Genomic DNA, 15,329 nt, shown 5'->3' with positions numbered 1-15,329 from the left:
AAAACTGGCCCAAACATACTCAGACAGTATTTCCACGTAGACAGTATTACATGTATACATTAATACTACTCAATATCGGCGCTCCCACCAAATATTATCCCAAACGTACTCAGAGAGTATTTCCTTGTAGACAGTACATGCATTAACACTTTTACCACATTCCCCACCGCGCGACTTAAAATAACCATTAATTGAATTTTTATTTGTAAATTATAAAATATTATTCGCAGCCTCTCGCGTGAGTGACCATCAAAAACCTAGGTCTAAACTTACTCAGACAGTATTTCCGTGTAGACAGTACATGCATTAACAATTCTATCGCATTTATTTTATAACATTTATCGCGTTATAGTGTCCAGCAAAACACTAGGTCTAAACCTATTCAGACAGTATTTCCGTGTAGACAGTACATGCATTAACAATTTTATCACATTCATTATAGCAAACATATTTCCAATCCTTCCAAACAATTTCATTATCAACGAAACAGACTTCTTGGCTACCAAACGTTTATAAATGGGTCGTGAATTAATATAAAATTTGCAAGCTGATGCGAGAAGAGCTCCACTCCTGCTGGCTCAATGCTCCCTCGGGGATGCTCCGACGTCTGCAGTGTGTCTGGGATGGAAATAGACCAGACTGCAGACACCAGTCGGCTACACTTTTTGCGTTTCGTGACTAATTGTGTACCATTATGAATTTAATGTTCTCCTTTTGTTTGCGAGAAACATTCACAAAAAAATAAATGTTTGCCACGAGTACTTGTCCACCGCGGTGACGATACCAAATATTCGATATGACTCGTGGTTTTCTTCAGGTACAGCGACGGGGAGTGCATCAGGTGCTTTCGTCTGCTGAGAAGATCGAGGAACGTGATCGAAGTGTTCTCTGAGAACCTGAACAGGTGTTACACTACGGAGTCCACCGCTTTGGCCTCTTGCGAAACGTTGAACTCCACGTCGATCTTATATCGTGAGTCAGGATTAAAATTGGTCGGAATTAATTGGGCAATGAATTGAGAAACACTCGGAAAATATTATCGAAAATATTATAGGTACCAAAGAGATTGGAAGCGTTCCTATTAGAAACGAATACTGTCCTATCACTGGACAGTATCATTTCAAGTACAGCGTCAATAATGGATCCGACAGGGTCATCGAATGCAACAGCTTCTCGTCTTCCTTCAACAATTGCCCGGATGGGTCTGTTCTGAGGTTGCATTTCAGTCAGTGCACCTTTGAGGCTCAAGGTATTCCATATACATTACACGTATATTTTTATTCATACGCTTTTATACATATGTTCCTTCCAATTTTTGTTCTTACTCTCATAAAGCAAGAATTGAGTCTTCCTAGTCGTTAAAGATTGATAATATTCCAGCAAACCTAACGTTTAACTGTTTGGGAAACTGGCCTGGTCCAAACGGGTCCACCTATTTTGCTCTGTTGGACAACAATGCAGCCAGCGAAGGTAGACCACAGTATAGATGCGGGGTGAGTTAGAAATAACTTCTTTTTCAACACATTCACTGCCAAACTGCTTGTGAAAAATTCATGAGCCAATTTATGTGACGTCACTTTGGTTCTATACAACTGAAACTTACTTCTTTTTCATTTAATCTAGTACTTATCTTTACAATTTCGCCAAGTTCATGAATCTTATTATTTTCTTTAGTATCTCCTCATCAAGAATTAATTTATTCAAATTCATATATATATATATAATATATTAATTTATTTCATTTCGCACAAATGTAATTGTTTACAGCTATACCATGTCGACAATAAAAAGGGTAAGACGTACATGGCACTTAGCAGCGATTCCAGTTGTACAGAGAATTTGGATAACTCGACCAGTGGATACGAGACGCTGATCCTCAGCAAAGTCCCAAATCAGAAGAAAATGCCTAATTACGTGAAGACTCACGTGGCCACGTTAGTACATTTTACCGCATAGACATGTAGTTAATTAAACAAATAAATAACTATACAGTTCATATTCGATATAATACAATACTTGAAAATTTCTGTCAATTTAGATTTCCAAAATGGGCCCAAGGCGTATGGGAACAGTCCCTTATCGTGAATGGCACCATGACCTTTACCGATCTCAACGGCTACAATAGTTACACTTTCATTACTGTGGATTCAAACGAGGAGACTGGTCGTTACATTGTTTATTCCAAAGACCAATGGTAATATTTCAACTAATAACATTTTTACTGCTTTTGCATATTCGATGCACATTATATAAAAAAAAAAGTAACGTCACGTGACTTGTTCATTTTCAGTGAACAAACGGCCTACGTGTGTTTAATGATGAGGCAACGAAGCGAAAATGTACTGGAGTTCACGATAGGTATTTATATCTCTCATGATTTCTGATACAGTTACAATTACAGTTACAATTACAGTTACCATTTTCCAAATTGAGAATTTAATTTTTTAAATGGCGATTTACAGGAATGGTGCTGAGTCCAGTTTACCAAACGTACTTGTGCGACGATCCTAATTTAGATAAACCTGTTTGGATGACACAAGCAAGTAAGTGAAACGCAAAAGAAGGTTGTGTAACAATTCAAATTCATATTTCATTTGAATTGCTCTGTTTATTGTAATAATTCTTATAAAATCAGGAGTGGAACGCGTGGTGGAATCGCCTTGTCCAATCACTGGCCAATACATGGGAATGATAACTGACTTGTCAGGAATGTGTGCTGAGCTGAGCAGTAATTGCAATACGCGAGAAATAATGTATTTCAAAGTTACAGACTGTGAGTCTGGTGAACTTTACGAAGGTACCATATCTGATACAGTCTTTAATCAAAATTAACAAGTAACAGTTCGAATCGAAGAAAATATCTCTTTGAAATTGTTTCAGAACGAGCGTACTTGTGCTTAGGGCAATGGGAGGAAAAGGGTGTTATGTACGCGTACACCATGAGAAACGACACCAGCACCAACGAATGCTTTGTAGGTCTAATTGTAAACGACGAAGAAATCTATATAAAGGAGGCAGGGGATCATTGCATTCGAAACATTGATCCCAAACTAGAAGGAATGCGTTTGTATAAAAAAGGTAATTTTCATAGCTCAAACTGTGAATTACAGGGCACTTTGATGCACGACTTACGCTTAAATAATATTAACTTAGGTCAATGTTATGGAAATTCTCCAAGTCCTGCACCTACACCAATGAAACCAATACCTCACAATCCAATAATGAGAATTGCAACTACCCCTCGATCAAGAATATCAGGTACGGTTATGGTTACACTCGAATATTATACCATAGATTTTACAAAATTTTATTTACATTTATCATCAATGGTTATTTTATTGCGATAACAGGTGGCAACAATATACCAGGAAATAATATTCCATCCCTAACCTCCAGTAACGCAAGTGCATCCTACAATTTCATGACACTGGTAATGATACTTACATTTTTCAAAAGTATTTACATGCATGTTTGAATAACTACACTGCCATTAGCGAAAGAATAACGAGCTAAATGAATATTTTCATGCGACTGACAATGTTATGTAAAATACTGAGAAGACATAAATCGGATTACTTAATTAACTTATAATTACTATGTAATTTATCTTTTATCATAAAAATTTGACTTTGAACCGAACATTTGTTCAAATAATGAATATATATCGCTGTCTAGTTAATACAGTGGTGCATACATCAGGAAATTGCTAAATCACCCCAATATCTAATGTATGTACGATCTATTTTGCTTTTTAAACAAATGACTCTGTATATATGCATACTTTTGTAACTTATGACGTTTTCACCAAACACTGCCTTGTAAGATACAAGTAATAGGAAACTGAAAGCTATAGGTTGCTAGGAGAATCCAAAGAAGTCAACATTTAATGTGCATCATTTTAATACATTTTTCGTACTTCCCTCGATATTTTAATGAATTATTAATTCTATGCTTGCAGTATAATTGCTGTTATAACTTTTAAAGAGGTTGGTTAGCTAAAACAATATAGAAAAAACTCCTTCAATTTAAAAAAAAATTACACATCAGAAATTGTTTATTGTACAAGTAATAATTCTCTTTTAACATTTGTCTACGAGATAATTAGTCGACCTCTTTAAGGGAGGTACCACTGTATACCACGAAACTTAATTACAATATTATGTTTAAAAAAGTCCTCACTTAGTAATAAAATTAGCAATATTCTAATATATGGGATAATTTAAATTTAATTTGAATTTTGTACCTTTTGAATTTATGTTAAATTGGAAAACCCCTCGTGTACTTTATTTTGTAAATAAAAAATTATCGTTAATTAGTGATGGAACAACGGTAGTGAGAATAAAAAACATTTATCGAAAGATACGAAACAAGAAAGATAAAGATACAAAATTCAATGGAACGATTTAATACACGTAATTATTACTGTTAATTCATCAATGAGACTGACTGTATTAACTACACTGTATAGAATAGTCCACAAGAAACAGAATACCTAATTAAACATTCTTTTGTATCTTTAACAGCAAAGGAGATAGGTGATCTGTTTGTGGTGGGCCATCTTGTGTATTAGTAACTATATCGACTTATACCTTAAATGTTACTTATAATAAGTAACTAAAATCACTTTGCTTTTAATTCGTATTTAAAAGATGAAAATAACTCTATTTTCTAACAGAATGCATATTAATATGTATTAATAAATTCTGAAGAAATGAAAGAACTTAGTACACGAAGAAATATATTTTATAATACGCAAAAGTTTTACCGAGAAAATAAACCGTAAACAAAGGATCAAAGATAATAATAATGCAGATAGTAAGATATACTACTGCATATCAGTTGTTCTCTGTGATTTTGTTGGGAAGTTTTCGAAAGCACGATAGGTTATACAACAACTTTAATATTAACTTTTCTATACCGATATAAACAAATGTCGTGTTTACGAGTAAACTAAGATTTTTATAAGGAAGCATTGTGTGAAATGGTGATTTTATAGAATACTTTTAAGATTTGTTTTTATATTTATATACAATTGTATATACATGTGTATTTGTAAACTGCTTTAGTGTATATGTATAGTATGAATGACACAGTAGTATGTACAATGTAGATAGCATTTACTTTGAATTGTGTATAGATGAACCAGACACTAAATCCTCAACAGTCACTGAATATTTTTACAGTTCAATATTGGCCCATATGTTATGTTATGGGGCTCAAATGTGTTAACTCGACTTTTTATTTTACAGAGTTTACTAGTTTGGTATTTGAAAAGGTTGTACATTGAACATATGTACATATAAAAAGGTTACAAGTATGCATCAATTTGCATTTCACGTCTTTTCAATATTTAATAGTGACAGAAACTAAATTTTACATTTAATAATTAGCATGGTTCTAATCATATATAATCTAGTATTCTTTAGATTAATGTAAAGTACTAGAAAATAATAATTTTTTACACGAAATAATTAATCAATTATTATCTAAATACAAATATAAAAAAACATGTGATCTTATTATATACGGATAATTTATATTGTCGTCTCATCGTGGTTGTATAAGCGCTGAAATTCAAACCAACACCATACCGTTCCTGTAATAGTTACAATTTACAATGCAAAAGCGCAATCAAGTCAATTCTTTATTCGAAGATTTTTTGAAAACTTAGGCATTAAATATCGCAACTGTACATAATCGACATCACACGGCAATTGTATATTCAGCAAAAATAATTTTTGTATAATGCTATTTTAATACTGAGTTTTATATTTTTAATTAACAACGTTTTCAACATTTGTGTAATATCTACTTCTTAATGTATAAAACTAAGCAGCAGCTACTTCTTTATGTACTATTAAGTTATTTATTTTATATAGTCATACGATAAAGTAAGTTTGTATATTCGTATCTTTAAACGGAATAAATAATTTTTAACGAACAATTTTTAATTATCCATGATATATTATAAATTTAGGGTAGGGTTTTAAAAAGTTTTTAAAACAACATATTATCAAAATATATTCTTTATTTTTTAATTATCATCATAGTATAAAGAACAATTATTTAAGAAATATTGTATAAATGTATACACTATATAAACATATAGAAAAAATAATAAACGATAAGGTTCAGAGATAGTTGGATTCAGACATTAAAATATTTTCTTTGCGGTCTGTTCCCCATTTGTACTTATTACTACCAGACTTTCCCTTCACGCGATGGCACGGTATCAAATATGCAATTTTATTTTTCATTACTGCATTTCCAACAGCACGTGCAGCTTTTGGATGATCTATCATCGATGCAACTTGCTCGTAAGTGACCGTTGTAGCTACTGGGATACTCAATAAGGATCTCCAAACTTTTATTTGAAATTCTGTACCCAGCAGGAGTACCGTGATGTGATCGCCTACAAGTCCACGTGGCGAAAAAATTTTGCGTACAATCTCTTCTGTTTCAAACATGTTGTCTTTTGTCAACTCTGATAGAGGCCAATCGTTCTTCAACTCGGCCAACGCTTCTTCCTGACTTTTATCAACAAACGCTAAATACACTACGGTTTTATCAGAGTCTGTTACGCCAAGCAAACAATTCCCACAGAATGTGGGGTGAAAACCATAAATTATTTTGAAACTCTCATGTTTTGCTCTGTATTCTTCTGATGTCATAGCTCGTATACGAACCATATTGAGATCTAAAGTTTGTTTAAATTATAATACGTAGTGATCGAATCTGGGAACCCGCTCGATTGGATCCTATTTCATAACCTCAATACTTTGATGGCGTCTGCTATATATTTACATGTTACAAAGATTAGTTTTACTTAGGGATATAGCAACTATAGGTGATAATAGTTGAGCAATTCGAGACTCAATAAATGAGTTCATGCTACTTATCGAATATATCCTTTCAATAATATCAAGGATATTTTTCGTATTCTTTTAATTAACAATGTTATTTAAAAAAAACTTATTAGGTGAAAAAGTAATATCACGGAGGATAAAATAGAAGCCTATAGCTAATATTTTTGACATGAAAATACAAAAATAATATTAATGCATGATTTACAAATATACAAAGTAGTTGCTAACAATTAAATCGCTTAACAACGTGTACTTTTATTTCCTGAGGATCCGCGTTAGCGTTAACATTAAAAAATATTTTGCGGGATTTCGCGTCTGACAGTAACGAATTCCACATTTGGTCTCTCTGTAAAACGTAATATTTGTTGTACAGTATACGTTATGTTTAATGTATAATTATAATGTTGTCCAGAAAGTTCGTGGCAATTTTTAAGAAAACTTCAAAGGCACATTTGAATTGGAATATACATTTATTTATATGTATATTTATTGAATTACATGGCTACCATTTTGTTCCACAACCTTTCCACCTTTTAAGAGATGTACATATATATGTTATTTGTTTTCAGCCATTTCGACATATTCAGACCTGCGCCACCTATCAAAAATCGGCATGGACTTTCCGGACAACCAAATATAATGTTGTATCATCTTACCATGAAGACGTTGAAATTACCACACAGTATCAGACTGTGTTTCGCTCGCGTCAGAGCAACGCAAAGCCTTTGTTTATCGGACAAAAATCCAATTCTCTGGCTTCGTACGCACGACATAATAATAACATCACGTTCTTGTCCTTGGAAACCGTCGACCGTGTTTACTTCAAATTTCACCTTTTTCTTTACACCATCCGATAACAGAGACAACCTGAAATTGTTAGTATCGATCTTAGTATACATTGTACACTGTAAATAACATGTATTAAGTAGGAAAAGGGCAAAGGAGGGCTTACTTTCCATTAATCTTTTCTTGTATTATAGATTTCTGATTGTTGTACGGTGTGAGAATGCCAACAGTCATGCACTCCCATTTATCTAAATTGGCAAAGGACATCATGGAGAAGATCATGTTGGCCACGAACTGTGCTTCATCGGTATTTGAAAAATTCCCATTGTCCTGACTCGTATTTATATTTAGGACTCTGTACGCGTGAAATGGAAAGTTCTCGTTGCGCGTTATGCCGGTTTTCAATTTCGAACCGTAGAAGAATTTATTTGGCCAGGAGGAGATCTCGTATGGCATTCGATACTGGGTGTCCAGCATGATTATAGGATTGCTCTCGCAGTATTCGAAAGCGTTTTGGACTCGCGAGAAAATGGACTGATCCAGGCCCAATTTTTTCGCTTGTGGGCTTAGTACGGTAGCAGGCAATTGCATTGGGTCGCCAACCAAGACCAACGTGCACACCCCTAACATCAACGGTATCAAAGTTTCTGTTTCGCAGCTTTGAGTAGCTTCATCCACGATGCACACGGATATTCTCTTCTTATCGTTGACGAAAATAGATTCCATCTGATTATTATAGCACGAAGAAAGGGTGCAGGTTATTATGTCCGCGTGTGAAAGGACTCTGCTCTCCGCTTCGCGCTGTATCTTCGTGAGCTCTCTCGAATTTATCTCGTTCAAAGGCCTACGGTGTTTCAACAATTCATATTTTGCAGTTATATCCTCCAGCTTCATTCGAACGTGCTTCCTGTAAACTTCGTCCATGTTTTGAGTGCTCGCTATCTCGCATTTCAGAGCGTTCATTTTAGACTCGAGAAACGCCTTTTCCTCGTCCACGCTGTCCGCCGAAATATTGTTCACGTTGCTTGTCGTTCTTTTAACTTCTCGTTTCGCCAGCTCAGTTACAGAGATGTCTTTTACGACAGGATGCATCACCCCAGACCTACCGATCCTTACCATCTTGAATCCTTTCTGATTTACGTATTTCATGGTGGATCTAATCTGCAACAACCTCAGAGTGATTTCATCGATGGCAGCGTTCGATGGCGCGCAGACCAATATCCTCAAAGGGCCAACGTTATTCGAATACCTATTGTTTCCATAAAGTACTTGGGTCACGATATTCGCGATAACTTTAGACTTGCCGGTGCCTGGTGGGCCCTGTATGAAACACAATTTGGCCTGTTTCTGTACTATGACGTCTGTTATTTTATGAACAGCTTCCAATTGTTTCTGATTCAGATTATCTTGGGTCATCAACGGCTCTGATACAGGGACGTTGGGCAAGTGGTACATTTCGATCTTTGGACTTAAGATTGGAAGCATCAGAGGGGAATTTGGAAGGCACTCCAGAGCGCGCACCATCCTTAACGTGGAACGTAAATAAGTGACTGCCCTCAATCGTTGGACTCGATTCACAGGAATACTTTCGCCAAGAGGCTTCGTTATCATAGTGTACGTTAACAAAGCATAAGGATTCTTCACGTAATTCCTCAAATCCTTGTTATAGTGGGTCCAGGGCGTTAATATCGTCTGGTGCATATCCGTGACGTAAGCGAATATTTTGTGAAAAGTCTGTCCCCTCTCGTGGTTCTTAACGTACTCGAAAAACACCAAGTCGCCGTAAGCGGGATGAGCCTGCGCCTGAATGTCTTGTTTCGTGGTTAGCACCTCGAGCATCAAAGTCGTTAAATACACGTTAGGGGATTTCATGTTCGTTTGAATGGAATTCTCAACTATGGAGCACATCAAGGTGGGACGTCGAAAGTCTTGCTCGATGTTCTGAAACTCTTTGGTTATCCCGTACCAAGTTTCTAGTAGAAGAAGAGGAGAAATGATTCGGCAATATTCGTCGTACGACTTGTAATGCGTCAGCATTACGTGGAGCTCGTTGTCGCTTACAACGGGTGGCGTAGAATTCAAGTGCACTTGTTCCTCCAGCCAGACTGGATTCCAAGTAAAGATGCGCAGCAGGAATTCGTGCGTCTTTTCGTTCTCCATTACTCTTCTGGACGCTCTGATAGGGGGCAGGGGGGCATCTTTCCCTGTGAGTTTCCTTAGAACGTTCGTTTCCTCGATTTGATATTCGCGTACTGTCTGAAGAACTGTAGAGAAAGATACTCGTTTCTTCATTTTCTGACCTTTCGGTGGAGTACTTAATGCGGAAGTCAAAGGTGGCTTATTTTGAACAGGCCGTTTTGATTGTGCCTTTGATTTCCCGTGTGCTTTTTTTTTGCTTGTGTTAGTCTTTGCTACTTCTTCCATCGCTGCCATCAAAGAAACATCCCCTAATAGTTTATGTGTTCGAGGATTGCTCTTTTGCGGTACATCGTCCAATGTGTTAAGTTCGATGTTGTTGCTCTTTTTTGGTATTCTGCCCAGTTTATTGAGCTCAGTAAGCGTTAACGCGCGTTCCAGACGCGTTGATATTTCTTTAGTTGAATCTTTATTCCTCTCGGACTCGGCTGTCCCCGAATTTGTCGAAATTTTGTTCGCCCTTGAGTGACGACTGGACGAAGTCGACGGTTTTTCTGCCACTTCTGACAAAGATGCAATCGTGTCTTCCACGAGTAGATCGCTACGTGTTTTCATTGATACTTTCGCTTTCGGCTTCGTGGTTGTACGCTTTTTCGTTTGATCGTCTTTCGAAGACGCTTGCTTCTTCTCCATGGCAATTTTCTTCAATTTTTCTTTCCTCTCAGCCGCCAGCGCTTTCTTCTCCTCTTTACTCAAAGATGTCCTTCTCGTATTTTTATTAAGAGGCAAGGAAATAGCCCACGTCTCAAGCTTTTTGCGAATCGTTTGTTCCTTCGTCAACTCGTACTGTTCTATTTTAGATTTCTCCCTCAATTCTTTCGTCTGTTTAGCGGTTAGTCTTTTCTTCGTCGTTTTCTCAGGTAATTCTTGTACTTTGTTTCTATTCCTATGCGTTCTCGAGGGCAAACGAAGCGCTTCGATTTGAGGAACCTTTCTCTCGAGTGATTTCTTTCTACTTGAACTCGCAATAATTTCTGTTGAGCTACTACCTGAGATATCTAGATGGTTCTCTGTACTTTCTTGCCTCGAAGGCAGAATTTGATTGTTCGGTGTTCCTATATCAATCGCCATATGATCCTCGGAATCAATTTGCATTCTTTCTTCTTCCACCCCTTCTTCGTGCCAAGACTTCCTCGTGGCTTTCACTGTTTCGATCTTCGTAATTGAACTCGACTGTGATTTATCAAGGTCTTCGTTCAAATCTTTATTCAAGTCGAAAATAAGATCATCCACATCGAGATTTTCTATTTCCATATCTTCTTTGATCTTATTACCAGCCTCCTCGGCCGCTGCACCAATTTCATCGTCCTCGTTGAACGTTTGACTTCGAGACAATCTGCGCAACCAATTGCTGTCTTCCTCGTCGCTATCATCCGATACTGAGATAACCAAATCTTCGTCATCGAGCCTTTTGAATCTCTCGTTGTCCATTTCTACGTTTTCTTCTTTGATTTCCTCCTTAACTGACGCGTTCATACCGAACCCAATGTCAAACAATTGAGAACACGGGAAAATATCGTCCTCGCTGTCGCTTAAATTGACTACGTTGTCCACCGAGAACTTCGTTTTCGGCATTTGTTCTATCTTCTTCAATTTAATCGGCGATATATCCGCCCTGGAAATCGTATCCTGACCTTTCCAAATCGCTTCTTCATCGTTGTCAGTTAACTGCAATTCGTCTTCTAGTTTAATTAAGGTGTCGCCGTTGAACACAAAATTCGGATGTAGAGGCGATAAAGGTTCTGCTGGGATACTTTTTGTAGTATCGTGACTCGACGCTGTAGTTTCTGTATTAGTTATTGTTTCCATTTTATTATTTTTTGTTCTTTTCTCGGACTCGATATTGCTACGGTTAAGCGTATGACTATTTAATAAAACCTTCGTATCTTTGCTACTCGGTTGATTGTTCTCCGTACATTTCTCAACATTTTTCGATACGTTTTTCTCCGTCGGTTCCGTATTCTTAGTAACGTTCTCTTTCCCTTTAATCCTATTATTTACATTACTCGATACAACTAATTGTACATTCTCCAAATTTGCAGACGAGTTACATGTCTCCTTGCTCTTTCCTTTCTCCTTTTTATCCTGTACACTATGGCTTACTTCAAACATATCGCTATCTGTATGTTTACTTACACTTAATCTATTCACTTCTATGTTTCTTGAAATATTATCACAACTGTCATTACTTGTGTTGTGTACGCTATTATTCAACAAAACGTGTATGATTTCGATCTCGCTTTCTTCTGAATTTTTCTCCAAACAAGATTTCTCTTTTGTCAACTCGAGTTGTAGTTTGGGTATTTTATTTGGTGAGACTTTTCTGTCATGATTTCTGTCTTCTCTCTTACGTTTGACTACACCATTCAATTTACCATTGGATGTACAAATCTCGAGCGCGTTTGTACTATTCAATACAGTTTCCGAAAGAGCACTGGCACTGACAATCTCCATCAATTGCGGCTGCTGTGATATATAAAACGAACTGTTTAGTAACTATTCGATATTGTAGTATGTATATAGCCCAAACAAACATACTTTGTTTTAATGAACGTTTTGGGTTTCAATGTAAGTTAGAAATGAATATTTTAAATAGACAAGTTATGTTTGTTCGGACCGCTGCAGGTAGATTTTTACCGTGGCTAAGGATAATCTGAACACGAACATGTTCTTATCCTTAACATCAGTCTCTGAGCAGCCGATCCCTATGATGTCATTCAAATGTAACAGAATTGTTTGAAGAGGGCTCTGGAGAACTCCATTTATGAATACACCATTGGCACTCTAAAATAACAATGAACAGGTCAGAAACAATTTATTGAAATATTATTGCACACCAAAACAATGAATATATGGTACCTTCAAATCCGTAATGAACAGTTCATCTCTGCTACGAAAGAAAATACAGTGACGACGGGATACTGTCAAGCTGGGACATACTATTTCATTGTCTTTGGCTCTGCCACAGGTATACTGAAAACAAATTATTTTTTTATATTAAATTTTCTCTAGGAGGTGCTGATTAGATTCGAATTCTTATGATATAAAGATCTGTTACTACAGAAAGCATGCAGGAAGTGTTTTCATACAGAGAATTAAGAAATATCAATTGAAGCAGGGAAGATAGGTCAAAGAAAAGATTTATTGGTCATGTTTCATTTGGATTGTAAAAATGTTGATAATTGTTTACACGTACTGTATGGTTTGGTTTGTCAAGGGGAATCTTATCAGGAGCATTTATACGTTCCAATTCAAAGTGGCAGTTAGCGTCCGCACCCATTCTCGTAAAATAATCTTCAATGTTTACAGATCTACTGTGTTCTCTCTGTCAACTCGTTCTCTGTTACTCTGCTGGCATTTTGGAGAATCTTTCGTCGATGTCCCTTCGATGCGTAAAAAATCAGTTACGAATCAGTTCACATGTTGTTCGGCGATATTATTTCTTAGCGATACAGTGATTTTAATTGAATCATCTGTTGTAAACAAATACGCTCCAAAGCATTCGAAAAAAATGAATCGAAAGTTTACGTTTATCGTTTCTGGCCATTCAATTGCAGGAACGATAAGAAAAACCTGCGGTTATCGTGGCCACCTGAAATTCGCGCGTGTGGTCTGTAAACCACCCAAACAGATCATGGCCGCATTATTCGAATTATTCCACAGGTAATCGAATAATATGCATAAATATCTAATTAATAAATATTAGAATAGATCTGTATTGTAATATTAGGAATATTAGGAGCAATTATTTCTGAGGATTACATAAGACACAGGACAACAAATGGTACTTTTTACCACGTTGTGAGGGTTGTAATCGTACAGAAAACTGTCCTTTAGGCATTTTGAGTGGCGCCATCTATGAGAGAAGGACTCAAGTTTGTCGTGAAATAGTTCAAACTTTGAGATGATAGATGGCGCAAATTATGCAAGTCTGCATTTTCAATTTTACTGTATGTAAATACATTTTCTCTGACTGCATCCATTATATTTTAACTAGTAACTGTTAATTTATGTACTTAAACTTGGCTAAAGCTTAGTTTTTAAATAATTAAAAATACACCGGTAGTGGCGCCATCTATGAGAGAACGGCAGAAGTTTGTCATGGAATAGTTCAGAGTTTGAAACGCTAGATGGCGATACTGACGTACGATTCTTAATTAATCTAAAATTCTTTATATTCTCTAATTGTCTTTGCATAGAAATCAAATTCTACATCGTATGAATCATAATGTAATTTATTTATGCAAAAACAATTAGTGAATATAAAGAATTTTACATTAATTAGGAATCTTGTTTCAGTGTCGCCATCTAGCGTTTCAACCTCTGAACTATTCCATGACAAACTTGGGACGGGCTCTCATAGATGGCGTCGCTGCTTTTATATTTTTATTTATTAAAAAAGTCAACATTAACCAAGTTTTACTGCATAACTCAACCATAATACGATGAATTAGGATGAATACAATTAGGAATTACTTATTTGTATGGAGGAAAATAGAAAATATAAAGTTTCATTTATGGTCGCCATCTAGCGTTTGAAATTCTGAACTATTCGTCGACAAGCTTGAGGCGTTCCGTCATAGATGGCGCGACTGAAAAAGCCTAAAAGTTAGTTTCCTGCACGATTTGTACACCCATAAGCTGGCCAAAATTAGTTCGAGACTCACCGCTAGATGCGCTAGTGTTTTTTGGTCCATAAAATTGATTCAGACATTCTTTGGGACTGCCCGTTCTACACAGAGAGTCATATAAAAATGCTAAGCCAACTTCAGAAACCGGGCTACCCATCGCTTCAAAAAATAGAACCAACTCTGCGGAGCAACAACACCAATATAATAAAAATTGAATCAGCATTTCTTCAAATCAATAGAATGGACATTGTTGAATGCGTCCACTGAATACCCAGAACATGAGAACATGAGAACATGATCAGCGAAGAGGTGGCCCGTTTGCGCCTACGAACAAGCAACCGGCCCGACACATCTGTAAGTATAGGTTGCCTAATTCAAGGGACATATTTCTCGGTACGTATCGGAATTTTGGCCGATTTTGCATTTTAGTATCAAGAGCACATGATATGCGAAGAGGTGGCACGTTTGCGCCTGCGGGCAGGCAACCGGCTCGACATATTTGTAAGTATGGGTTGCCTGAGTCAAGGGGCACATTTTTCGGTACGTGCCGAAATTCTGGCCGGTTTTGGATTTTGGTATCAGAAGCACATGATATGCGAAGAGGTGGTACGTTTGCGACTACGGACAGGCAACCGGTCCGACAAGTCTGTAAGTATAGGTTGCCTAATTCAAGGGGCTAATTTTCGGTACATTTCGGAATTCTGGCCAATTTTGCAAAGTCAACAATGTTGCAAATCGCTCCTCTTAAAACTTTATCAAGTGTGCAAACTCAACAATGTTGCAAATCGCTCCTCTCAAAACTTCAACAATGTTGCAAATCGTTCCTCTCAAAACTTCAACAATGTTGCAA

The 15,329-nt window shown here is 36.6% G+C and overlaps 3 protein-coding genes across 4 annotated transcripts in view; 1 reads left to right on the top strand and 2 right to left on the bottom strand.

Moving 5' to 3' along the window:
* LOC128880141 (uncharacterized) overlaps window positions 1-3,637 on the top strand; it is a 40,485-nt gene extending 36,848 nt beyond the window's left edge. For both annotated transcript variants that reach the window (XM_054129882.1, XM_054129883.1), the window contains 11 exons: window positions 818-972; window positions 1,055-1,249; window positions 1,381-1,493; window positions 1,768-1,934; window positions 2,039-2,194; window positions 2,291-2,358; window positions 2,463-2,543; window positions 2,636-2,797; window positions 2,881-3,078; window positions 3,154-3,258; window positions 3,351-3,637. In XM_054129882.1, the coding sequence (XP_053985857.1) occupies window positions 818-972; window positions 1,055-1,249; window positions 1,381-1,493; window positions 1,768-1,934; window positions 2,039-2,194; window positions 2,291-2,358; window positions 2,463-2,543; window positions 2,636-2,797; window positions 2,881-3,078; window positions 3,154-3,258; window positions 3,351-3,475 (1,525 nt within the window). In that variant the 3' untranslated portion in view covers window positions 3,476-3,637. The remainder of the gene's footprint in view (window positions 1-817; window positions 973-1,054; window positions 1,250-1,380; window positions 1,494-1,767; window positions 1,935-2,038; window positions 2,195-2,290; window positions 2,359-2,462; window positions 2,544-2,635; window positions 2,798-2,880; window positions 3,079-3,153; window positions 3,259-3,350) is intronic.
* Window positions 3,638-6,008: 2,371 nt separating this feature from the next.
* On the bottom strand, window positions 6,009-6,689 carry LOC128880143 (bifunctional transcriptional activator/DNA repair enzyme Ada). The gene has a single exon (XM_054129886.1). The coding sequence runs from the start codon at window positions 6,687-6,689 to the stop codon at window positions 6,132-6,134; it is 558 nt and encodes a 185-aa protein (XP_053985861.1). The 3' UTR covers window positions 6,009-6,131.
* A 381-nt stretch (window positions 6,690-7,070) lies between these two features.
* Window positions 7,071-13,614, bottom strand: LOC128880140 (uncharacterized). Its single transcript, XM_054129880.1, has 6 exons — window positions 13,045-13,614; window positions 12,708-12,821; window positions 12,486-12,632; window positions 7,819-12,314; window positions 7,523-7,733; window positions 7,071-7,212 (listed from the first exon to the last, which is right to left on the bottom strand). The coding sequence occupies exons 1-6, from the start codon at window positions 13,126-13,128 to the stop codon at window positions 7,090-7,092; spliced, it is 5,175 nt and encodes a 1,724-aa protein (XP_053985855.1). The 5' UTR covers window positions 13,129-13,614; the 3' UTR covers window positions 7,071-7,089.
* Window positions 13,615-15,329: the final 1,715 nt, after the last annotated feature.

This window comes from Hylaeus volcanicus, chromosome 7 (genome assembly GCF_026283585.1).
Source record: "Hylaeus volcanicus isolate JK05 chromosome 7, UHH_iyHylVolc1.0_haploid, whole genome shotgun sequence".
Lineage (NCBI taxonomy): Eukaryota > Metazoa > Arthropoda > Insecta > Hymenoptera > Colletidae > Hylaeus > Hylaeus volcanicus.
The sequence above is the reverse complement of the archived record's forward strand: the minus strand, read 5'-3'. Positions and strand labels throughout refer to the sequence as shown.